Source organism: Morus notabilis, unplaced genomic scaffold, assembly GCF_000414095.1.
Source record: "Morus notabilis unplaced genomic scaffold, ASM41409v2 Scaffold99, whole genome shotgun sequence".
Taxonomy (NCBI): Eukaryota; Viridiplantae; Streptophyta; class Magnoliopsida; order Rosales; family Moraceae; genus Morus; species Morus notabilis.
In genome coordinates, this window is record NW_010362482.1 from 1044898 (window position 1) to 1071391 (window position 26494).

The 26494-nt window shown below is 35.4% G+C and overlaps 4 protein-coding genes and 1 non-coding gene across 5 annotated transcripts in view; 3 read left to right on the top strand and 2 right to left on the bottom strand.

Annotated features, from left to right (window-relative positions):
• LOC21410320 overlaps nt 1-5483 on the top strand; it is an 11761-nt gene extending 6278 nt beyond the window's left edge. Inside the window, exons 11-17 of the mRNA XM_024168234.1 lie at nt 314-465; nt 537-609; nt 2354-2734; nt 3094-3346; nt 3429-4172; nt 4293-4539; nt 4778-5483. Coding sequence (XP_024024002.1) covers nt 314-465; nt 537-609; nt 2354-2734; nt 3094-3346; nt 3429-4172; nt 4293-4539; nt 4778-5199 — 2272 coding nt within the window. The 3' untranslated portion in view covers nt 5200-5483. The remainder of the gene's footprint in view (nt 1-313; nt 466-536; nt 610-2353; nt 2735-3093; nt 3347-3428; nt 4173-4292; nt 4540-4777) is intronic.
• Nucleotides 5484-5485: 2 nt separating this feature from the next.
• Nucleotides 5486-6322, top strand: LOC21410321. The gene has a single exon (XM_010102099.2). It carries the CDS (start codon nt 5499-5501, stop codon nt 6135-6137), a length of 639 nt encoding a protein of 212 aa, XP_010100401.1. The 5' UTR covers nt 5486-5498; the 3' UTR covers nt 6138-6322.
• A 796-nt stretch (nt 6323-7118) lies between these two features.
• LOC21410322 (inorganic phosphate transporter 2-1, chloroplastic) lies at nt 7119-11244 on the bottom strand. Its single transcript, XM_010102100.2, has 3 exons — nt 10486-11244; nt 8298-8489; nt 7119-8028 (listed from the first exon to the last, which is right to left on the bottom strand). Exons 1-3 carry the CDS (start codon nt 11194-11196, stop codon nt 7204-7206), a joined length of 1728 nt encoding a protein of 575 aa, XP_010100402.1. The 5' UTR covers nt 11197-11244; the 3' UTR covers nt 7119-7203.
• Nucleotides 11245-12983: 1739 nt separating this feature from the next.
• On the bottom strand, nt 12984-13055 carry TRNAP-UGG. Its single transcript has one exon. It is a non-coding gene; the product is annotated as a tRNA-Pro (tRNA).
• Nucleotides 13056-23818: 10763 nt separating this feature from the next.
• Nucleotides 23819-24772, top strand: LOC21410325. The gene is made up of 2 exons (XM_010102103.2): nt 23819-24139; nt 24256-24772. Exons 1-2 carry the CDS (start codon nt 23977-23979, stop codon nt 24696-24698), a joined length of 606 nt encoding a protein of 201 aa, XP_010100405.1. The 5' UTR covers nt 23819-23976; the 3' UTR covers nt 24699-24772.
• Nucleotides 24773-26494: the final 1722 nt, after the last annotated feature.

The following is a 26494-nucleotide window of genomic DNA, read 5'->3' on the forward strand; positions in this document are numbered from 1 at the left end:
CCCACACACTATTAAATAGATAAACAAAGGAACGCAAGAGGTTAAATATCTTCTGTGAATTGTTATTGTTTGACTTGAAAATTTTTTAGTGGGTGGATTGGCGGTGTTGCTAGAATTGTTGGGTTATGTACACTTGTTTTTATGTAAATGTTAACTGTTAATTTCTGAATTCCGAATTTCTGTCGTTAGAAGCGGACTGCTTTTGCTAAGAACGCACTTCCAATAGAATATGTGTGAACAAGGTTGAGCATCTCCTTTTGAACTATGCATGTTTAACTCACCATGTCAGTATGATGGGTGTTTTTATTTCTAGACAAGTTTTGCGGTCTCCACATAGCAAGCATTCACAGCGCAGGCATTCTCCTTATTCTTCTCTTGATAACAAGAGGTATGTTTCCATGAATTCTTTAAGACCGTCTTGTGTTTTTGAGACATGCCCACCACCAATCAATGAGCAACTCAGGTGAAAGTGTAGGGCCACTGCGTCTTCAGTTATGATTGTTGTTAGCGTTTTGACTTCACTAAATTTTATGCAGGGGAAGGAGGTCAAGGTCAAGGTCTAGAACTCCTGTGCGGCGGCATAGATGATCAGAGAAACAATCTCTACAGGCAATATCATGTGAAGTGAAATTTCAAGTCGTGACACTTGCAATTCTGGTGCATACCAGGGCTACTTACTAATGTACTTGAATACTTTTTTCCGTATGTGGGCTTAAATAGTTATAGGTGTTCTGTACACTTCAATCGCTGGGGCAGTGACGATCAAAGTTAAGCCGAGGTTCATTTCCTTTATGCTTTCTAAGCTGATGATGCCCCAATAATTTAGCTCCCCGGAGTTTCTGGAGAAATTTTCATAGGTTATCTGGTCTGAGGGTTGATATTTTGTAGTTGTGACATAATACGTATTCCATGTACTGTTCAAAAAGCATCAAAGGGCTGATGTCTTATGTATTATTTCACTCTCTTTTTCCTTCCTTCATATGGGAGTTGCTGCCATAGTGTTTCCATAATGGATATGTTACGTATGCATGCATGTATTCTTCAATCCTGCCGACACAGCGCTGAGGTAGAGGGTCTCGCGAGCTTCATGCTTCTAGGGCGGGGCCTGCACACAGCGTTTGTGTTGAAATTTGGGTGCATATATTGGTAGCTGAGGACTATCAGTTTGTGGATCCATTTGGCAAAAATCATCGACTAAAGTTGTCGTCTTGTTGAGCCGGCCGCCTCGTTGGATGAAATAAATTTAGTTTATAGGCCGGAGAAATATGTTCAAAGATATCAATGTGACATTGTTTTGGGGTGGAATTAATTATTACATGCCATCCACTTTTTTTTTTCTTTATGTAATTTTTTTTTCAACTCAATTGAATGGAAACAACCGTGACACAATGTATGTCAACTTTTACTTTTCTCTCCATTTTTCTGTTTTTCAACCCCCATTTCTATCATAAAGATCTAAGCTTTATATTGTGCATGGCTTATGATGATTTTCAAAAGACAGATTTTCAACACGAAATCAGTATGACACAAAATTATCGATAAAATATTCAGTGTGCGCGCATAAACTACGACATTTTCTGTTTTGCTGAATTAAGATAGGACGCATTCAAATTTTAATATGTTGTAACAACATGGGAATTTTATGTCGATCTTTGAGAGGAAAATGATCAGTAGATCTGGTCGTAGTCATATTGAATGGATGGAACGAAATAAATAGCTTCGTATAGAACTTGAAGAGCATGAAGAGCTCTCTGTATTCGTCACCACTGCGAAAAAAGATACAGTACAACACATTAGTGCATTAATAGTAATATGGACGCTTATAGATGAAAAAAAAATGATTGATAGTAGTAATAATTATTTTAAAAAAGAAAACTAAAAATAAAGAGAGAAGTGAGAGAGAGAGAGATCTGGTGGAGAGGGCAATTTAGTGATCTGTTGGCGTTGACTTAGAAATTGGAAATCTCTCTCTCTCTCTCTCTCTCTAGCTAGCTAAATGAGGACGAAATGTGCATGACGACAACTCTCACATGCATCCCTCACTCCCTTCTCTCTGCCGCCTTACGCGTCTAATGGTAATGCCTAATGAGTAATGGTCATGCCAATTGGCAATACCTCTTGTGTTTGTGCGTTCGTTACTCCTCCAATTCCCCTTATTTTCAGTTAAAGTTTCACTCTTTTCCTTTGTTTGTACCACACTAACCCAACTCACATTTTCTTTTTATAAACAAAAAAAATGAACGTATCAACCATTCCACTATGAAGGTTGTTCCTTTTCCTTTGTCTCTCACTCCATAACACAAATCTCTCTCTCTCTCTCTTTCTTCTTCTTCTTTTGTTTTTATCTTTTGAATTGCATTGCGTCTGAGAAAGTTTCTTTTTTTGGTTTGCAGGCCGTAAAGATGGGACTATGGTCGATTTGGCTATCTGGGTTTGCGTTGATTTGCCTTTCCTTCTATTCAACTCAGAGGTTACCTCCTCTTATAGATCAGATAGCCAAGTCCAAACAGAGTCAGAAAGACCTTCGTCATCTGGGCAATCCCAAAATCACCATATTATCAGCTCCAAGTCCTTTTACTGCCTCTGTTGCCGATAGCCAGAGCCTGGCTGTTCGTTCATGGCTTGCTTTGTCCTCACAAATTCAAGTTGTTCTGTTCAGCAAACACCCTTCTGTTTTCTCTTTCGCAGAAGCATTTGGTTCCCGGGTTTTGGTAGAGCCCAACATTGATTTTACGTAAGTCAGTAAGTTCTTTTCACTGATTCTTGCTTGTAATTTTGACTGAATGATATTTAGTCTTAAAGAGTACTGTTTGTGTATAAGATTATTTCATGGATATGTGCTTCACTAGATTTTGCGCAGGTAAGTTGTAACTTATTTGGAGTAAATCTATTCTTAGTTTCTTTTTCTTTTTCTTTTTAATAGAATTTAATGTGATTGATTATATTAAGCCTAAAAAGTTTCTTTTTACATGTTGTCTTTTAAATGAAAATACTTGCATTTTAAAGGCATGTATGTTCTAGGTAAGTTCCAGTTCAAACTAAGGGAAAAGCATTTCTTGATTTGACAGCTGATCTATTTCTATTTATGTTAAGGTTCCTTGGTACCCCATTCTTTCATTCCATGATGGCAAGATCATATTCATTCAAATCAGACATTTCTGTTCTGGTCCACCCTGAAACTGTGCTCTTTCCTGACTTCATTTCCACTCTGAATTATGCTCATGAACTTGACCATGACTGGCTTCTAGTTGCTTTGTCGCAAAATCTGTCGCATTTCCCGCTCCACTTGGATGAGGATGGGAAGCATTGGCGAAGGGAGGATGGAAAACTGATAAGAAGCCGGGAGGTAGGAATTAACCTATTACAGACTGAAAGTTGATGGTCTCTTCAAAAGAATTCCATTGAAATTGTTCTCTCTCGTTCAAAAGTTGCAGGAGGTAATACATGGTCAAAGTTCGCGGCGGAATCCTTGTGAAGGAAAAAAGCTTATGGCATGGAGTAGTGGACATCTGCCCTTACATTCAGCAGTGCTCCCTCCTTTCTTGTATGGGAGAGGGGTCCATGACAATTGGATCATTAATGAGGCCTTGTCATCTGCCTTTAGATTTGTATTTGATGCCAGTTTGACCATCTCTAGCTTTTATCTTGATGATGAAGATCACAAGTCTTACGAAAACAGAAGCTGGGAATATAATGGAAATTCTCACTTGGGAATGACATATGGATCATTGTTTTATCAAAAGTCCAATTATTCCGACCTGGCCAAGCTTTTAAAATGTGATGGGCAATATACTTTAGTTGACACAATAGAGAACATTTTTCATCCACTTGGATATGACACTGCACAAAGCTTAGGGAAAGGAAGGATTTTGCGTTCTTGGAGGAAGAATAAAAGGAGTGCTTGTCTTGATGCTCTTAAGCCTGTAAACGGAATATTAGACTGCTCGTTAATGGATCAGATTAAGCCTTCAGAGTCATTAGACTTTCAGTTCTCCTTGGAGTCACTTCTTTCATTAATTGCAGACAAGAACAAGACTATTGTGCTTGCAGTTGCTGGATATAGTTATAAAGACATGCTAATGAATTGGGCTTGCCGATTACGCCACTTGCGGGTCACAAATTTCATTGTTTGTGCTCTTGATGATGAAACATACAACTTCTCTATCTTGCAAGTACTTGCTACTTCATTGCTCTTCATTTTTTTGATCACTTTTTTTATTTTATGTTCTTGATTTACCTTATGCATCTTACTATGATTTATCTGATTTTTAGAAACTTTAATCTGTTGATAGGGTCTGCCTGCATTTAGGGATGTGTTAGCTCCAAGTGACATCAGCTTCAACGATTGCCACTTTGGCACAAAGTGCTTCCAGAGGGTGACCAAAGTTAAGTCCAGAATGGTTCTTGAGATACTGAAGCTGGGTTACAATGTTCTTCTCAGTGATGTTGATGTATACTGGTTTAAAAATCCATTACCATTTCTTTCCTCTTTCGGTATTTCTGTTCTTCCGGCTCAGTCTGACGAATACAATGAAGCAGGTTTTGTTCGGTTTTGTTCTAACTTCTAAGCATCTTACTTGTTATAGTCTATCTTAAAATTTCCAGTGTCTTAGTGATATTTATCATACAGAGTAAAAGGAGAAAAAGTAAATATATTTATTGAAATTACCATCTTACATGTATGCATGCAAGTCCACTAACACTATAGCCACGCCTTAACTTTCTTTTTTTTTTTTTTTTTTTTTTTTTTTTTTTTTTTTTGTTGTTATTTGTGCAGGACCTATAAATATGCCGAGGAGATTGAACTCTGGATTTTACTTTGCTCGGTCTGATGCTTCAACTATTGCAGCCTTGGAAAAGGTGGTGAAGCATGCAGCGAATTCGGGCATTTCTGAGCAGCCAAGCTTTTATGACACGCTATGTGGAGAAAATGGGACCAATCGCGTTGGTGACAATAGATGTCTAGAGCCTGAAACAAATCTGACGGTCCATTTCTTGGACAGAAATCATTTCCCGAATGGTGCATACAAAGGACTTTGGCAGAAGAAAAATGTAAGAGCAGCATGTAAGAAGAAGGGCTGTTTTGTGATCCATAACAATTGGATAAGTGGAAGGCAGAAGAAGCTAGAACGTCAGGTATCTTCTGGCTTATGGGAGTATGATATGAGCACAAGAATGTGCATACAAACCTGGCATTAGTCGAAATTGGCACTTAGTTTTTGAGATGGTCATTTCATATCCACTGTTGGTGGCTGAACTAAAGACAAAAGAACATTCTTTCCCGCATGTCTGTTAACTATGAAGAGCTTTGGATTCTTCACACCTTTCTGTTCTAAATAGCAATAAATTATGACAGCCGGCCATATAAACAGAGAAGGATAGAGAATGGTTTGTAGTATTAGTGTACCTCGAGCGAATAGAGAGCCACCAAGATTAGGCCAGTGGACTACTATAAAACATTTGGCTGAGAGTCTTAAGACGACCTTTTGTTTTCAGCTATGCTGAAGAAATGTGCTCGGTTATTTGGCCTTGTCAGGGACATTAACAGTGGATCAAAAAGAAAGAGAGAAATCAAAGGATCGCCTTTTCCTTGCACACAATCTACAGAAAATCCCATGTCAATTAACTTGAGCTTAAAGTCATATGGTAGTTTTGTGAGGATAGTTCACAGAGGTGGGATAGAAGAGTTGTATCCTTGTGGAATTCAAGCATTCCAATTGATGGAGAAGTATCCAGGCACATGCGTTGCCAAGCCGGAAGTTTTCAAGAATCCCCACGAGTCGCTTTTGTGGCCTGAAGAGAGGCTCTTGCCTGGTGAGAAATATTTCATAATTCCATCCTCTACTGTGAAGAAACTTCAGCGAAAAGGCCAGGGGAAGGCGAACGGCAGAGGCCCTGATGAAGGCAAAGAGGAGATATGGGGTGATATTACTATGGATCTAGGTGAAGTAAACTTTGAGGAAACTGTTTTTTCTGCAAAAGAATTTTATGCTCCTGAAAGAAGATCGCCAAGAAGTTTGTCAATAAAAGGTATAAGAAAAAAAAAGCCCTTTGTACCTCCTCTTCCAAAGACAAGATCATACAAAGGACCCGGGTGGGAACCCAGCTTAACTTCTGTTCAAGAGCTTTCTCCATGACTTTGGTTCTATCTAATATGCGGTTGAATTGAAAAAATTGATGGTGTATTGTTTCCAATAAATAGTGTCATATTTCAATTCTCTATTCCTTGCTTAGATGCCCCATATTTCCAGGTGTTGATGATTGTTTGAACTGTCTACTGTCAAATTTCTTCCAGATGTGTTGAAATTTCACTGCAAGTTGAGATTGGATTTCTATTTTTTTTTTATTTTTTGGAAATTGATTGACTCTTCTAATTTGAAAGTTCAAAAGTTGTACCGAGATAAGGGGAATTGCTATTTGGATTTAAGAGAATTTCTTGAACCCCATTTTTTTTTTTAAACTCTTCTCTTGCTGAATAGTTATTATTGTTCTACCCGTGGAAATGCACAAGCTCTATTCTAAATCGGCCTACAATACAGACACAAAAACTAATCTGAATGCCTAATTGTAACAAGAAAACTTTACAATATCAAATACATATACGTGTGTAGATTTATCTCAACAGAGAATGTGGGGACAATCTTAGAAGAATGAGAGAGAGCATATTCTGTACCCTGAGTCTTCTAGATATAATATTAAATACATATATCTGTTCGTGAAACTAGATTATTACACTTCGCAGTTGATTGGTCAAAGAACATATTCTATATTTGCTTTCAAATTATTATCTTAAGGAAGTTCAATACAAATAAATGGAACTTCTGATGTCTTCCATTGTTTGCTCTCTTTAACGTATCTGGTTAGCAGTTTGCATGACAAACCATGAATTGCAGCCTGTGTATAAACAAATAGTCATTTGTATTCAGATTCTTTCTATAAAATCTAAAACTTGGATTCAATATTTTTGTCCATCGGCAGTACAAAGGCGTGAAAAAAGAACACCATAAGCTCCAAGCAGGATTAAGTTAAAAATCTACTTTTGATTTCTGATATATAGACTTCCAGCCGGAGGGAGTCTCAACAATCAGAAAAATGCACAATTATTCCACAAATCAATATTGGTTAAAAAAAAAGGGTGGGTAATTTTAAAATAACCACGTTACATAAGTTGTTCACCACTCCAATAATGTCCAAAAGTTTCACTCATAAAATATAAGACAAAAGTTTGGTCAAGATCCATGTGTAGAGAACAGATAACATAGCACCAACTGGGATAGTTACTGCCCAAGAAACCACAATCTCCCTCACAGTCTCAGCTCTAACACTGTTAAGACCTCTGGCAAAACCAACCCCCATGACCGCACCAACCAAGGTATGCGTGGCTGAGATTGGCAATCCAAGTTTTGACGCAAATAGGACCACAGAGGCTGCAGCAAACTCTGCTGCAAATCCTCTAGTTGGCGTGAGCTCCGTGATCTTTTTCCCAATGGTTGCTATAACCCTGTAACCCCACATTGCAAGCCCTGCCACTATACCGAAACCTCCCCAAGCGAGGACATCATTGGGGATAACGATCTCCGCAGCACTGGCAGTGGCCCCATGCAGTATGGACAGTGCAGCGGCCAAGGGGCCTATGGCATTGGAGACATCGTTTCCTCCGTGTGCAAACGACATGAAGCAGGCTGAGAGTACCTGCATGTATCCAAACACCCCGTAGACTATCTCCAACTGGGTGCCCTTTGGACCGGCTATGTCAGAGAGGAAGCCTATGGACTTGTTGGTGTCATCTTTGTGCTCTTCTTGTGATGATGAGGTTGACTTTTTGAGGAGATGACCGAGCTGTTTTCTGATGATTCTGTCAACTAGAAATGCGCCTGCGGTCCCACAGGCTAGAGACTGAGCTAAGACCACGGGAAATGTCTTGCTGAGAGGAAAGGCTGCAAATGAGATTCCTGTCACGCCCAAGAATACGGCAATTGGTGCAGCTGCTGCCGCTGCTTGTCCGGGATTAAGAGCACTGTACACGTACTGGAAACAGAAAGCATATGTAAAGAGAGTTCATATAAAAGTCAATGTTTTAGTTTTGGGACTAAGAAATACATCCACCATCCACTAAGCCTCGTCTTAGACTAAGTTCCGATTTTTTCTCAAGAATTCATAAATTCTTAAAAGACAATCCATATAAACGACATAGCTCCAAGTGTCTTTCCATCCATAAGCCATATGGGGCACGATTTTTCTTACAAAACATGAATGAGTACAACGTTTGGTTAAGTTTCCAAGGAAAAAGAACATACCCTGCGGATGCATTTATAAACAAGAAAAGACACAGCAGCTCCCATTAATGGTGAGACCACCCAAGAAGAAATCACTCTTGCAAGAGAACTCCAAAAGACTGCACCAGCTCCTCCATATACAAGTCCAAATCCGACCATTGATCCTACTATACAGTGTGTAGTAGATACAGGCCATCCGTAGTATGATGCCACCTGGCCAAAATTAGGAGAACTTGTTAATTGATTTAGATAAAGTCAAGAAAGAAGCATACAAGTCTTGAGAGGAACAATTTCATTCAATTTCTGGCATTTCATGGATCAGTAACTTGGCATGTTTCATATGTTGCTCGTCAAAGCAAGTGTATGTAAGGGTTTTAAGATGTTCAACTGCTCTTTTTACATCTCAAATAGAAATGACAGTTTTCTCGGTTGTCGTTGATGTCTTGCATTCGAAGGCGAAGACAGAGGACGGTTAAGAGAAAATTTTTCAGGTAGATTGTAGATATCCAGGGAAAACAACTGGCCGATCATGTCAAGTCACGTTCTAGTTTCTTCTTAATTAGTTCTTTCAAGAGTTATTTTTTCTAATGGCTTTGGATGTGATCTCAAGAAACTTTTTAGATGATGGTTTTTGTGCGAAATTTAGATAAACTTCTAGACAAACGCAAACACACATGGTAAATATGATTAAGGAAAATGTTTTGTTTTTTAATCCTTATTGAAGAATCAAATTGTGTATTAAATATTCCCCTAGTAACATATCCAGAGAGCCTTGTTCCTATCAAACGGTGTAAAATTTCATGACCAAGAGATCAGTAGGGAAAAAAATAACCAAAAAAAAAAAAACAAAACAGAGGAAAGAGAACAGTAAAACAATAACCGAGTAGCATAGGATTTAGGATCCATTTTTAACGCACCAATTTTATGTTTCATTCTAAATGAATTAATCTACTGAAGTTTTCTTTCACATTGACTCTAATATACAAAAATGGTGTCATGTATTTGCTCCCCATTTTTCCCGGATAGGAGGTTGATTCCGTAAGCTGTTTTCTTTTCTTTTCTTTTCTTTTTTTTCTTTTTTTTCTTTTTTTTTTAAGGAACTCCCTTAAATTTGGTAATGAGTTTCTACTAGTGCCCTGGTTCACAAGATTCCATTTGTAATAAGTCATTGGAAAGATCAGACATAAAAGTTCTAATTTATTTGCGACAAGAATTTCCAAAACAAAATAATATGGAAAACGTGCTCAATCCACTTAGTTTTCTGAGCTTAAACAATGCGACAAAGACAGAGGCAAAGAATCGTAAGCCGTTGTAGATTTGTTAACGATAGACAATCTCAAAATGCATTTTCTTTCCTCACAACTACTCCTGGAAACTAAAATTTCAAAGTAGTTGAATTACTTCCAAATGCCATATGCTTTTACTCACACTACTGAACAAAACTTTATACACCATGGCCGAAATTCCACTAATCTTGTCCTCCATTTAGGTGTCATGTCAAATAAAATCAACTTTATATATATGACTAAAGTCTAAAATTGGTGTCTCATGGTCATTGATTACTAAAGTTTTGATCACGATCTATTAGTACATTTTGCATTAGTGTCGTAATTGCATGTCTTGAGCTGCAACAAAGTAGTTCATCGTTTGAATTCCTCAAAATGTGGCACATAAATCTAATATGCTAAAAAAAAATGGTGGAGATCCCAACTTATCTTTCAAATTAGTAAATTGTCATCTTGTAATTGGTGAAGTCAATTATAAGAAGTAATATTTTATGAACTGAAATTAACAACTCATTTGTCAAATAACGTAGGATACCTAACATTACATTTTTAACAGGGGAAGAGACTCACCTAGCTGAACATAGGCGGCTGCCACACCTGAAATTTTATTTTATTTTTGGTTTAGCATCTCCCAAAAAGTTTGAAATTATAACCTCGTACAGTTCACGAATTTAAATTTTTAATTTGAGTTGAGATGTAATTTTATGTGAGAGTTTTTTACTATAATAAAAATATTAGATGGGATTTTTTTGAGAATTTTAACTGTAATAAAATTAAAATTAAAAACCCAACTTATATGTATATCTGATTGTTTGAATCTGAAATTATATATCCGTCTCTCGCTCTTATTTTTCAAGCTCCGCCTCGGTAGTACAGAAACTGAATGATAAAAACAGAGAAACCAATTAGAGATAGATAAGTACCTGAAGCCAAGTACCGGCGGCAGCCAGAGAAGACAACAAGCCGGCGAAGAGAAGAGTATCTTTACCCTGAAACACATTAGCGACAAGAATTCCCTTTTGCATTGTGCTGGTGACGTGCGTCCCCATGAGCAACGCCCCAGAGAACTCCAAAACTCCGGCGGTGACCACCGCCTGGCGGAGCGACAATGCGCCGGAGCCGACGGAGGTCCCCATGGCATTGGCTACGTCGTTGGCTCCGATGTTCCAGGCCATGTAGAACCCGAACAGAAGCGTGGCGTACGACAAGGCCTTGGTCTTCAACGTCAGGCCTTGCCCCAGCGACCTCATGAAGAGCGGCAGCGCCAGCGCCGCGAACGCCGTGCATATCGAGATCGCCGTGGCCGTGCTGGACGATATGTTGAAGGCCTGCGCCATTCCCCGCAGCTCCTCGTCATTGTCACTGCTTATTTCTTTGTGTTGTGGTGATTGTTGTTGTTGTTTTTCGCCTTCTTCGGGTGCGGCGAAGGAGGATATGCTGGCGAAAGTGTGGCTGAATCTGGAGTTGTTTAGTCTCAGAACTGGGAGGAAAGATTTGTGTACTGGTTGTGGTTGTGGTGGCTTGATTGAGTTAGTTTCTTTTCTAGAGAGTTTTGGGAGGTATAAGGCTTCTGATATTGGTGGAGAGGTGGTGTAATTTCTTGTTGAAGAATATAGGCAATAAGAAGGAATCATAATTTCAAATATTGTGTAATGGAGAGAGAGAGAGAGAGAGAGAGAGAGAGAGAGAGAGAGAGAGAGAGAGAGAGAGAGAGAGAGAGAGAGAGAGAGAGAGAGGGTGGCAATAAGAAGGAATCATAATTTCAAATATAGCGTTAGGATAGGGGAGAGAGAGAGAGAGAGAGAGAGAGTTGGGGGGGTTAGGGAATATGAATGGAATTATTCAGGTGGATTCTTGGCCATGGAATTTGGTGAAGGAGAAGGAGAGGAGGGAGGAGTTGGTGGTGGTGGAGAAATGGAGGAGTATGCATTTTTTTTTTCTTTGAAATGGATTTTTTTTTTTCTGGGGTGGAAATAGGGAGTGGATTTGGCTGCTTTCTTCCGTTGATTGAAATGAGTGGTGGTAGTACGTTTTCAAGAGTACTTTCTTCTCACCACTTGTGTAGACTCTTACTTACAAGTCCATTTATTAAAAATTCCACTTCCAGCCAAAAAAAAAAAAAAAAAAAAAAAAGGATATCTATTTGGAAAAACGAAGAGAAAAAAGAAAAAAAAATGGCATTGTAAATAAAAATGTAGAAAATATCGGATGCCGTGTTATCCAACTGAGGATGTGATAGCAGTCTTCGGACTGGCATGGCTGCAAATTGTGTTTGTTAATGTTCTCTTGAATTTGAGAATAAAACGACACCGATAAAACAACAGAACTGCTTGAAATGAATCATTAATGTCGCTATTTGGAATCAATTTTTTATCTTTCTTTGAAGAAGGTGGGGGGATTTATTAGCTCAAATTATCCAAATCCAAATACTGACAAAAGGCACACTCTGGAGATTTCAACCAATGTCGAGTCCATCAAATTTCAGGTGGATGTGATGGATCAGGCTTTTTGTATGAAACCCAGTCCAAAGTTGGTGATCCATTATTTGGGCTGAAGCCCAAATATTGGATCTGGACTCTACATGGACCTAGGCCGTACCCAGTATTCGGATATAAATGCGATCCTTAGCTTCCTTGGGCTCCCAACTAGACTACCCTCTTCCTTTTCTCTTATGACTTGGGCCTGAAGAAGGACCCCCAGCCTTGATAATTACACCAAAAAATGGAGAATTTCTTGTTAAAGAGTAAATATCTTTTGTTAGTATAATTATTTAATTTAAAAAGTTATAAATAAAGAATAAATGATAAAAATCATGATCCATACACTTTCAAGAGATATTTGTCAAAATTACCCTTTTTTCATACCTTCAATTAAAATTTAATAAAATTTTCAAAATATTATAAATATAGTAAAAATGGCATAATCATTATCACAATAATGCCGCATTTTGTATTATATAAGGATATAGTCATTATTCTAATGTTATAAAAAATTCACTATTTTTTAATATTTCAAAAATTTTATTATATTTAAACTCTACCATTAAAATTTTGCTAAATACTTAAAAGAGCCCTTCTTCTTCTTTTTTTTTTTCATTTTTTTCATTTCTTTCTTTCCTTAGGCCGTACCCAGTATTAGTATAGAGCAGTGTTGGAAGTTTGGGTCGGTGAGCTGCCCGAAGCCTGAATTTTTTCGGGCTCAGGCGGGCAAGCCTATCTCCCGCCCGCCCAAGCTAGATTTTCGGGTTCGGGCTCGGGCAGCCCGAATTTGACACTAACTCTCTTGCCCGCCGCCGTCTAACCGCCCTATACCGCCGTCCGCCGGAATTTTTTTGAATTTTTCGACCATGTCCGACCCGAAAATAAGCCCGAAAACCTGAATTTTGCCCAAAACCGCCCGAAAATTTTAGTTGCTACAAATTGGGGCATTCCGAGAATCGAACTCGGGACCTCTCACACCCAAAGCAAGAATCATACCACTAGACCCAATGCCCATATTTGTTATTTAAATTTTTAACTTTTTAATTAAGGTAAACACACAATTCCTTAATAGAAAGAGCAAATTCCTATTTTAGCAGTTTAATATTTCAGTTTTCACATTCTTGACCCTTTTTTATAATCAATCACATGATAAAATGATTCCTCAAAAAACAATATACACAAGGAAAGAAACACATTGCCATCACGTTTTTATTGTTTTTTATTTTTAAAAAGTGTTGTTTCTATATAATGCCGGTTTTGTTCTTATAGATACTCGTGTTTTTCTATTCTATATCACTCTTCTTTCTATCTTTATCTATTTTTCTGTTCACAATCTCTCCTCATCCTCTTAATTATCCTCTTTTTTCTTCAACTTTCTTCACTCTCTTTGTGACTCTATATCAAAGTAACTTTCTACTTGCATACCAAAGTAAATTGATAATTTATCAAAAGTCACTCAATGATTGGTTTGGTTTAATAACTTCATCGCTATTTGATGATCTCTATTTTAAAAGACCAGTCACTCAATGTTGATTGAAGCCTTGGTTTGCATTAAGGATTGGGATCGGGCCGATCAACATTTATAAGATACAATTTCACCGGCAAGCTAATAATGGATCGATGAATTTAATCAATTAACATTTAATATTGAAGACGATCCTTTAGCTTTAAATTAAATTGTAAATTTGTAATTTGTAAATATGTATTTACCTTTGACATTGTATTTGTAATTGTATAACTTTGTAAGTTTATAAAATTTGTAATTCGTCACAATATGATTGCACTCTTTTTTCCTTGCCAAGTTTTTATCCCAATTGGGTTTTTCTTGGGGCGGGCTCGGGCCGCCCGGCCGGGCTCGGGCCGCCTAATACAAGCCCGCGGCCCGTTCAAGGTGAAATTCAGGCTCGGGCGGGCGGCCCAAATTTCTCGGGCAGCTCGGGCTCGGGCTCGGGTAAAAACTCGGACTTTTCAGGCGGTCGCAGGCGGTCCGTCCAAAGTTCCAGCACTAGTATAGAGGGATCATTGGTGTGTTCCTCATTTTGAAAAGTCTAGAGCCCACCAGTAAAATAGAAAGCACATAAACCAATTCTACTCAAATGATAATCCCAATTTCACTCATACCACTTCTTCCAACATAGACTATGGCCCCGTTCACTTCGCAGATTCGAGTTTTTAATTCGAGCTGAGATGTGATATTTTTTGAGAGTTTTTCACTGTAGCAGAAAAAGTTAGATGTGACATTTTCTAAGAGCTTTTTACTGTAAAAACTTAGAACTGAAAATTTGAATCGGTGAAATGAACGAGACCTATATATTGATGGGATAGACATCCTAAAATAGAGTTGTGGAGTATTGAACTCAAATTGCATCCTAAAAAAAATAAAAAAATGGGTCAGCATCCTTATTTTTGTACCAACCTATTGACAATTTGTTCTTTTCCTTTATTTTTCCTAACCAAAAATCAAAGAATCTTTATCTTAAAAACCTTTCTACTTTGTAACGGATTTCCAAATACAGGATAAAGGAGAGAGCGTACGTGCCACTCGCAACAAGATAACACCGGCTTGAATAATTCAGATAGAATATTATTAAGGGATTTTTGTCATATACCATGAATAATACCATAACCAAGTTACTAGTCAAGTAGGCAAAAGATGGCCGAAAGTGCAACGCATTCACATTGCTCCTAAGACGTCTTTCCCAAACAAATGGTATTATGAGGAAAGGAGGATGTGCTAAGTCAAAAAAAAAAAAAAAAAAAAAGAAGAGGAAAGGTTCCAAATCATGAACATCCTAATCATACGTTTGGTTCATAGATTAGAATTATTTTCGATTTACGTGTATTTTTTATGAAAAAATATATTATAACAAATCATGAACCATAATTTAAATCACCAAACGTCAAGATTCTCTTGGCTTTTGGGGTGGCTTTGTCAATCTAGCCTAATTACGAGGAGGAGTACAAGTTTGTAATCTGGTCCAATTGCAAGGAGAGTCAATTCTCCATTTTTTTCGATATTTTCTCTCTTTTTTTATGGTATATTACTTTACTTGCCCTTTCTAAAGGCTGCAGTCAAACTTACTTTATTAATCATATAGTGCGTTGACGTTTATTACACTAATTATTTGAGTTACGTTTCTAACCAAATTTTACTTACCCACTAAAGAAAGTTTATATATAAAATACATACATATATAATACATCTATATAATTATACGCATGCATGAAGTTAGTGCTTGATCATAACTACGCCGACCACGTGGCAAATGCATTGCGGAGGAACAAAAGGGTGGCGTGTTTGTGTAATTGATTTATCTCACAATTAACACGTTGAATTTTCCTCGAGCTCCTATTGCAATAAAGGTACTATAAGCAAGAAAAGCGTAATCGTGGCTCATAATCCGCCAGCCAAAATTGCTTGTTTTAAAGCACATCAGAATAAGTTCATTGCTGTTATAATACTATTATTCCTTTTCTTGAAACCAAAATGTTCTTTTTTCAGTACCCTCTCGTAATTAATATCTTGGAAGAAGATGACTTTTCAGAATATTAAGAAAACCAAAAAATCCTTAAAGCCGTCGATTTCAAGAGTTGTCTTGTCGACATTAGTTTGTATATAATCCGTTTTAGTGTTCAAAATTTTGAACTCCCAAGTTTCGAAAAATTGCGAGTCAATTTGTGGGCTGGATGGGACCATTCTCACCTCTCAGTGTGTACTGAAAGAGCCAAAGTCTGCTATCAATGGTCCAAAATTCCCCATCGTTTTATACATGTTTTATGTTCAAATTTACATGACCCAATAGTCAAGGTTGGCTCATTCTTCCTAACCAACTTTCACCGATTCCTTATCAATAGGAGCGTGCCACATCCGCCACAAATGCGGCCGAAAGAACTATTCCAGTGCCATAAATTTAACCAAATACCGGTGAATAAAAGTTATTAGACGATGAAAATATAAATTTTAATAGTCTTTTTAAAAAATATCGCTTGGATTAGAAGTCTCATTCTCAACTTAAAGACACGCATGTATGGTTTGTTTGTTCCTTCCCCCTGGTAATTTTCTCTATATTTTATATTCATTTATTGGGAATTTTAGTATTCCATGCTTATCAGCTGTCAGATCTGTATTATTTTTTCAATTTGAGTTGACTTTTGATTAGATTTAATACAAATCTGCCGGTTAATAAGCATGGAACACTAATATTTTTAAAAAGAAAAAATATCATAAAAAGTTTATTATTTTATAATCAACAAAATTATATATATATAAAAAATTGTCAATACCACATATGAAACATGACTAAAGTAATTTTCTTCCCTCCAGAGCAAAAAAAGAAAAAAAAAAGAAAAGGGTAATTTTCTTCCCTTGAAGTTTAGCGGTCTTAAGCCTTAAGATCGAAGGCTGAGTGCGGAATTCCATTGAACTAATAACAATAAATACGCATTCTTGTTCTTAATTCTGATCCCTAACTACTTTTAAACCGTCAAGCCACGTACACATATTCATTATTTTATGAATGAATACGACTGATTCAATCGCTCAAGAAAGAATACAAAAATCTCCCAAAATATTTCACATCAAAAAGTTGGACAAAAAAATGGAAAAGAAAAGAAAGAAAAATTACCGTAATGACATTAGGAAAAGAAAATTATTGGACGCGTTTGAAATTCATTCTAAAATAATTTTATTTTTTATATAAAAATAAAAATAAAAACGTTTTTAGTATCAGACAGAAATCATTTTTAAAAATATTTTTGATAGTTTTTTTAAGAGATTATTTACAGAGTGTAAAACCTAATAATGTCTATCTTTTTCTCTCTCTCTGTGCTCGAAAAAAGAAAAAATAAAAATAAATAATAAAAAATAATTAAAACTCATTTTTTATTTTTTTCTTATTTTACACTAAATTAAAAAATTATTTTTATTTTTATTTTTTATTTTTATTGCATCATAATGTTTTTATTTATTTTTTTAAAAAAAATATGAAAAATAAAAACGTGATCATGCCCACTATAATGCACCTGTACGTGGCTAGGTCCTTATGGCGTGTACGGGCCACTTCATAAGCTTGGGGCAATCAATGTCTGCCTCTGCAATTAGAATCAGTCCCCAAATGTGTACACCTTCTCGCACTCCATTGACTATTGCAGAGAAGCAAATAATGAGCACTGCAGAATCGCAATGTTCCTTCACCACTCAGGCTGCTTTCAGCCACTTCCCAAACCTCAGGATACCATTTTCTCTCACTTGTGGGTCCCTTTTAGTTCTCGAAGATTCTCATCAACGGTGATGATGACATGGATTGGCCACCTCCCAGATACATATCATGGAGGGACAAGTTCCTAATTGAAGACAGTGGGTCCCCATGTCGTGTTGTCCGACATGCCGATGAAAGTGTCAACTACCAAACGGTAACTAGTAAAGATGTAACACAGCTGCCAAAATGCTTTCAGCAATTGATAGTGATACTTCACAATTCTTATTTTAAGATTATCGCGAGATTAACATGTTGTGTAATATTAAATATATGAAAAAAGAAATACTCTTTTAGATTACATAAATTTAATTTTTAATACTCTTTTAATTAAATGTATTTAGATTTATAAGTCTTAATTTTTATCCTTTATACTTAATTAATATTTTTTTAGTTAATTAATTATAATAATAAAAGAGTATTAATTAAAAATAAGAGATAAAAATTCATATTTATACACTTTTAGGGGTTGTTCGGTTGTATTTTTGAATTATAGTGATTTGAATGTAGATCTTAAGTTGAATTTGAGTTATAATTTGAGTTGAAGTTATAAATTAAGTTTGTGTTTAGATGTGCACATTTGAGTTATGATTTGAATTGAAAATCTATTTGAGTTTGACTTTGAGTGGGTCAAAACTTAAATTTGTATTTAGATAGTATTTTAATAAAAATTCAATGGTAATGAAAAATTTTTAATAGGGTATATGGGTGGGGTTTTATTCGTCTTTTCGTTGTGAATGCATAGAAAAAAAATCATCTCAATCAGAATTAAAATGAAAAAGTTATGATGTTTTTAAGAATATAAAAAATATTGTTCATTAACTTGAATTTGAGTTTAAGAACTTGAGTTGAAGAGAAAACTTGAACGAACATGAACTTTTAAAGTAAATTAAAATACTATCTAAATACAAATTTAACCTTAAACTCAAGTTCAAACTCAAATTAAAACTCAAATTTTACAAACGAACATGAACTTAAATAAAATTATAACTTGAATTTAAATTTTTTTAAAATTTTACTCTAAAAGAACAAGCTCTTACAAATAAATTTAACACTTTTCTCACGCACTTTTAAAGTAAATTAAGTAAATTTCTCATAGTGGTATGAGTTAAGATTGAGCCCGTCTAAGTAAAAGTAGGTTAGATTCTTTCAATTATGTTGATGGGCTCCCGAATTTTGTAAAATGACGAAAGGAATAGAGATGAAATGATATCAATGAGTTTTTTTTTTTTTTTTTTTCAAAAAATAAAAAAATAAAAATAAAAATAAAAAAAAAACTTACTTAGGATTCACATACACCGAATGTTTATGTATGGGATTATGCACGCTATAATATTCTATTAGTAATTATCAACCACATGATTATCAATCACCTTTCCCTGATTTGCCCCAAAATTGGGGTCTCAGATTCCCCGAGGCAAAGTAAAAAATTATGTGAAGATAGCTTCGCCTTGCTGCTTACACGTGTGACTCGCACGCAGGTTCTTCTTGAAATTTAGCTAAACGACAACCGACCTCCTCAGTCTTCTCCCGCCAGTCCAACTTGTTTGGTTGCGTCTCAGATACTGATGCGTCAGCAGTCCATTAACATGTGTAATGTTCAATATTCCACACCATAATTGCAATTAGGGTGCTTTCAGATTGATTTTTTTGTCATTTAATATCAAATTCTCAAACTAAATTAAAAATATCTTTAGATTTTCTTTACTATCTAAATAAAATCGACTGTCAATTTAACTCGAGCCAAACTAGAAATATCGATTTTTGCAGAACGCTTAATTGTGTTTTGCAATTTATGTGGTTGAAGTTTGTGATGTCGACTTCTAACTGCATTTATAATACAATACAAAATTAACGTAACTGTCAAATTTTGACATTTAAATAGGAAAATATTCTCTAATTTAATTCTATTTTTTATGTTAAAAGTTTAAAATTATTCTATACTTGGTGCTAGACTATATTAAATTTTGATATTTGAGTTGCTGTTAGTTAATGTATTAACTTTCTAATTTAACCATTATGAATTTGACATATCAAATTACTTTAAATTAAAAGTTTACTGTTAAGTTCCAAAATTTAATGATAACGATAAAAATTAGATATAACATTTGATGTAGTACTCAAGCATAAAATATAATAGAAAAAAAGAGAAAAATATACTTTAGAGTATATGATCTGGATTTTTATCCCTTATTTTTAATTAATATTCTTTTTTTGTCAAATAAATATATTAGTTAAAAGGGTAGTAATAAAAAAATAAAAGATAAAATTTCAGACTCATGTAATCTAAAATTATTGGAAACATACCAATTAAAAACAAGTTCATACGTATATTATCACCACATCTATTTACATATATTTCCTTAATTAAAAAGGGAATTTTGCGATTTATCAAGAGCAGCGGTTGGTGTTTACATGACTTTATTGATTTAAAAAATTAGTTACATCTGTTCTTTAGAACAATAAATTTCTCAGCAAAAAATATTAGAGGATAAATTGGATTTCTAATGTTATTTTGGGGAAAAAAATTTATGCAAGCTAACACACGTTATTTATTATATGTGATCGACTTGCAACAGAAAATCTGAAATTTAGGCCTGAGTTCCACATCCACCGGAATATAGATAAGACGTGTGCATGAGAAAATTCAGGTTGTTATCCAAGTGATTTTGGCAATAATTTGTTAAATAACATATAAATTAGTTATACAATTTATATTTTTTTTAGGGGCAAATGAGAATTAGTCATACAATTTATATTTGAGTAGTTCAACATTTATAAATTAATTGTCAAATTATTCGATACACTGTTTCTTTCTTAAGATAAAATTATTCCGCATTTATCAAACAAAATAACAGTGCAAGCATTCCTATAAAATAAAGGCACAAAATTAATACATGTGTATCTACCAAACTCCTTTGCTTGTTTTTTTTTTTGTTTTTTTTTTTGTTTTTTTCCGTTTCTTGTCAAAAAAAGAAAAGAAAATCATTTTATCTTAAATGATGCTATGATCATCAATAACCTCCCACCAGGTATCACTGTAAAGTAAGATAGCATTTCTGTTGGGCACTTTTGCAAATTGTCAATTGGGACCTACTCAAATGGTGTGTTAAAAATGCCATATATGTATCTGAATAAACCAAGCAAAGTGCATAAGTTTCTCTCTCTTCTAAAAGGATAAGAGGATAAAGGTGGATATGCTCAGCACCATTTGAAAATTATGCAAACAATTTTGTAAGAATTCGAGAGTGGGGTAGGATATGCACCTCTTGGCTAGTAACATAGGACCTTTTGTCATGTCAGCTTGAAGGAATGGATAATTGCGTGACATAATCAATGGAAACGACAGCAATTAAGAGATGTTTAGTTTAATATTAATTGGCCGCTCAAGATTATCATTAAGTGCCAACCTTAAAATAGTGCCAGAATAGGAAACTGCTGTGACCACATTGTGCTAAATAAGAAACTGGACTGACGACCCTTTGAGACATTGTCATAATAATTTATTGTTGTATTTCCCATTTTGCCACGTCAGAATGTCATCTTGGCTATGATTTTCTTGATTGATATTCAACATAAATATGATGGGATATGATATGAGCATTATATGCTCCATTATGGCTTGAAGTCATAATAATTTATTGTTGTACTATTTTTTTTGAATTTTATGGACTATTTTAAATATTGTTTGTAAAATAAAGACTACGGAGTAATATATTTTAATATCTATTTTAGTATTTGTACATTTTATTTTATTTTCACGAATTTTTCTTAATTAATTCAGTTTAATTAAATTAAATCTTAATAATTACGGCCTTATCTTTAGAGTCGTGACATTTTGAAATATATGAAGGTGAGAACACTTGGAGATATTTGTTTCTACCATGTTCTAAGATGGTCAGGTACTTCATATTACTTCATATTGGTGGTCAAGTGTAAAGTTCTAGACGAATTTTCTTATGAAAATAGTTGGACCGGAGTTTAATATATCTGTTTGTCTTATTTTTTAACTTCATCATCGTTTCATGTTACCATCATCATCTCCTCCGTATAATTCCAAAATCAGTAGAATAAACTTAGATTCTAAAGGACAAAATTGCATGTTGAATTGTAGAATTGCATTCTCGATACTCTTTCAGAATACTTTGACCAAAATATCATGAAAGATTACATGAGACAGAAAATAAGTTAAGAAAAATGAAACTTTTACGATGGAAACCCTAACTATTTTATCCTCCCATGGCAATCAATACTTTGATTGCTGAATTAGCTTTTTAAGAGTGTGTGAGTAAGGAAGGTTTTGTATCACGCATTATAAATTAATCTAACAGTTAAAATTACAGAGTTAAAAAAAAAGTACATTAAGATTTAACCATATATGAATGTTGTATGTATTAGCACTAATTACATTAACATAATTTAATTAATTAATCAGTCCTGGCCCAGTTCCTCCTAGGTTGGTATTCCACGTCTCAAACCATCTAATTACTTAATTAATTAATCAGTCGTGATTACCTTTACACAACTAATCCATGTGCACAGAGTGAATATAGTACAATCTCTCTCTCTCTCTCTCTTGGGGTGGCGTATTGCTAACCACCATATATAATTGTCTCTCTCTCTCTCTCTTGAGAAATAAAAAGATTAGTTTAGATAACAGTGAGAGATGCTATTTTAGCGGCACTTACTGCTAAATTTATCCCTTTAATCCCGGCGATCTGTAACTTCTCTTATAGTTTCAAGAAACCTGAAAAATTGCATTTCTCCATGTTAAGTGGAATATGGCCATTGACAGGAGGACCACATATATGCTTATCCATCCAGTAACCCGAGCAATATTAAGTGGTGAATATGTCCAAATTCTACCGCAAATTAGATAAATTAACCTAAGTAGAAGATGGATAGATATACACTTACACAGAATATATATACATATATATATATGACAAAAAAAAGTATAAAAATAACATTAAATTTCAATCAGAGATTTTGCAGCTATCCAATCATATCCTGACATCTGTTTCTCGCCCAACTCCCAACCATGACCAATCTCTAATAGTCCTCCTCTAAAATACAGAACAAATTGTGGATCCCATTCCTTGTGTCACTGTTAATTTGTTTCCCATTCCTTGGATCACGACTTTTTTGTAACTGCAAATTCATTTGGGGTGAGCCATGGACCAGCACAGTCTCATAAACTTTACACTATTTAAAATAAAATAAAAAAATTTGTAGCAGCCGTTTTTGGAGAGTAATATTATTATTTTTTTCTTTCTTTTTTTGCCTTTTTCGTTGGATTTATGGTGCGTTACATAAACAACAAGGGGCATTAATTGAAAAAATTTTCATTTCTATCCCCTCCTTTTTTTTTTCTTTGGGAACAGAAAATTCATCATCACTTATATTGACCCGCAAGAGAGTTGAGAAAGAATTCATGCATGCAATTATAGAAAACTATACGTGTGGAATACATTTTCTGCACCCCATTTCTGGATTTTCTCAATCCAAAGTATCTCTAGTTAGTCACCGTGTATGGTGTATTTAGGAATTATGCTTTGCTTTGCCTTCTCTTACGGGAAATAACTAACCCACTTGTGGAGTTCACATTCATAACTCCCGGAGAACACGGTAAAGAAAAAAAGAAAGAGGAAAAAAGCTATATTGTCATGCATATGCATATACACAAACATATAGTAAAAGCAAAAAGAATAAATGAAAGGTAAAGTTACATGTTACTTTTGGTTGATAATAACTCTGATGAGGGAAAAATCATATTGCGTTTAAACTCATTAGAACATAGGACGAGTTTGGTATGTATCCCGAAAAGGACAAAGAGAAAGGGTGTGTTTAGAATTCGTTTGTAAATAATTTTGTTTTTTTGTATGAAAATGTAAATGAAATCGTTTTCAATCTCAAACAAAAATTATTTTTAAAAATGCGTTTAATAATTTTATCAAAAAATTATTTTCAGTATAAAAAAACTCATTAATGTCTCTCTCTCTGCTCAAGGAGAGAGAAAATAAAAAACGATTAAAAATTATTTTTCATTTCTCTCTTATTTTACATTAAATTAAAAAATTATTTTTATTTTTATTTTTTATCTTTAATTGTGTTAAAGATTGTTTTAGAATTATTTTTGTTTTTTCTTTCTCAAAAAACGTAAAAAATTAAAACAAAAGCAATTTTAAACAGGGCAAAACTGTTCCCTTTTTTTTATTGTAAATTTGTGAGTAAAAGAAAATAACTCAAAAATAAAAAAGGCCAATGGCCAGATAATATTTATTTATTCTTCTCCTGATGTACAGTGTAAATAGACAAAGTCAAATTTTGACTTCTCATCCCAATATATATTTGTGTTCTAATTTTAATTTTCTTTTTCTTTTACCAGGGGTATGGGAATCTGAGAACTGATGTAAGCAAACAAAATTCCATTATTTTTTTATTTTCTTTATTTATTTGGTATTTTCACCTTTTAACTACATCATTCTTTGGCAACCGCTTCTATAAATAAGGGGCAAAGCCTACTAGACATAGGCTTGAAGAGGCAACTCGCAAAGCATCTCCAAGCTTAGTCTTTTCCCTCTTCCTCTTCTCCTTTCTAGTACAGAGATTCTTCTCTCTCAATCATCTGAACACCGAACACAATCTTTCTCGTACCCAAGTCCCACAAAACACAAGCATGGTCGGACCCAATTCCCTAGACAAAATCAAGCCCATAACCACCATCAAATTCCTCTGTAGCTACGGCGGCAAAATCCTCCCACGTTATCCCGACGGCAAGCTCCGTTACCTCGGTGGCGAAACCCGCGTCCTCGCCGTTGATCGCTCCATTTCTTTTGCCGGTTAGTTAACGTGTTCCGTTTACTGTCTTTTTTTTCGTCGTTTTGCTTTTGTTGTCGCTTTTGTTGTTACTGTCGTTTATGGACATGGTGTTGTTTGCGTGCGCGTGTAATTACAGAGCTGATGTTGAAGCTCTCTGAACTGTGCGGCGCGTCGGTGAGTCTCCGTTGCCAACTTCCGACGGAGGATCTTGACGCCCTGGTTTCGATCACCTGCGAGGAGGATCTGGTGAATCTCATCGAGGAGTACGATCGGACGGCGTCGCCGCCGTCGGCGCTGAAGATCAGAGCCTTTCTCTCCCCTCCGAAATCGATCAAAAAAATCTCTCCTCCTCCTTCCTCGGCCTCCTCGAGCTCCTCTCACGGCACCGCTCCGATCTCGACTCCGAGGTCTCCGGCGCCGGCGTTCTGCGATCATCACCGGTGCCTCCGCCAGATCGCCCCGCAGATGGCGTTCCAAAAATCCGCCGCAGCCGCCGGAAAGGTCCCGTACTACGCTTACCACGCTAATGGAACTCCCGGCCATATCTATCTCATCCACAACGGCAACCACTGGCAATAACAATAGCCAGAATCCATGGACGAAGGAAAAGACCTAAAAACATTCCCTTCAAATTAAAGCCAAAAAAAAAAAAATACTACAAATAGCGAAAACAATTGGGGCAAAAAAGAGAAGAAAAATTGAAAGAGAAGTTATATAAGAAGAAGTAGAAGAATATATATATGTGATGATGACGATGAATGTAAATTTGGGGCTGTACAAATCGTTGAGAAGGATTGCTTTTTGATCCGTGGCGATTAATGAATATCAGTCCAATTTAGTTTTGTGTTTTGGTGAGTGGCTCTGCACTTTTTTCCGTTGCCTAACAGTTAACTTTTCCGTCATCATTTTCCCTTTCCCGTTCCCAATCCCCACCCACTAAGCCCACTTGCTTTCCCCGGCATTACTCCCGTTCCGTTATCCCCCTTTTTCTCTAGCGTAACAGCAGGTGTCGCCTTTCTTCTCTCACGTTGCCTTGATTGCGTGCCACGTCGTGCCTTTTGTTTATTTATTTATTTATTTTTGTTATCACTTGTAGGCGTAAAAATGTTCTATTTTCATCCTTTCCTCATCGTCTCTGCTCTCTGCGATTTTCCCACGTCACTCGTGCACTCTCTCTTTTTCTCTTCTTCTTTCCTCCTTTCTTTCTTTCCTTTTTGTTTTTTTTTTTCAATAATTTGTGACAATATTTTTACTTTTTACTTTTTTTAATTTCGGAGTTTATTTTATTGCTAATTCTTTAAACATTTTGATTTGCAGGTTAAGGATGGCAGTGTGGATGATTCCAGATAAACGTCGCGGATTGAAGGCCCAACAGCCAACAAGTATAGTTTGTTTCCTTAATCCTTTACCCTTTTATTTTATTTTATTTTATTTTTTGACCTTTTTCTCTTTAAGATAGAATTTAGCAAAACAATTTTACTCTTCAATAGGGAATTTCTTGATTTTTTTTTTCTTTTTGGGTAAGAGAAACTATTCCCTTTTGTTCATTTGGGTTTGATTCGTTCATTGGCCTTCCTTTCTTCCTTCATTAAATTATAAAAATTATCTCCTTTGCAACTTGCAAGTTAGACTTATTCGTTTCAACCATTTTCTTCTTTCCCCTATAGGTAGTTAAATATATATATATATATATATATATAATTGAGGAAATACATGAGACATGTAGTTATTTATTTATTCCAGCTGTAAAGAATATGTTAAAATTTAAACTCACGAATATCACATCATAATGATACAACGGCTTAAAAGTTGAAAACGAGATATTTAATCATAAAATGCAATGGTTTTGGTCTTATATTTGATTTTTTGTATTTAATGGTACGATATTTTAATGGTTTTGCTAGCTAATGGGCCATGATTGACCGGCGATGCGTCTATGAGGGTCTGTATCTTCTGATCAGATTTGATCGCTGCGAAAGCGGCGGAGAGAAATGGTGGCTTGATGGTTTCATATCAAGATTCAATGAAAACACATAATTCCAAACCTAATGGCAATAAAATTTTATTGTGGGGACCCTTTTGCTTTGAGAACATGGGATATAACCCATAAGTGTGTCCCGTGACAGCTAATGGTTGCCCCCTCCATGAAAGAACTAAATTTAATTGGAAGAACAGACAAAAAAAAAAAAGTTAATAAACAAAATTTTTAGCAAATATATATATATTTTATTGTGGGGACCCTTTTGCTTTGAGAACATGGGATATAACCCATAAGTGTGTCCCGTGACAGCTAATGGTTGCCCCCTCCATGAAAGAACTAAATTTAATTGGAAGAACAGACAAAAAAAAAAAAGTTAATAAACAAAATTTTTAGC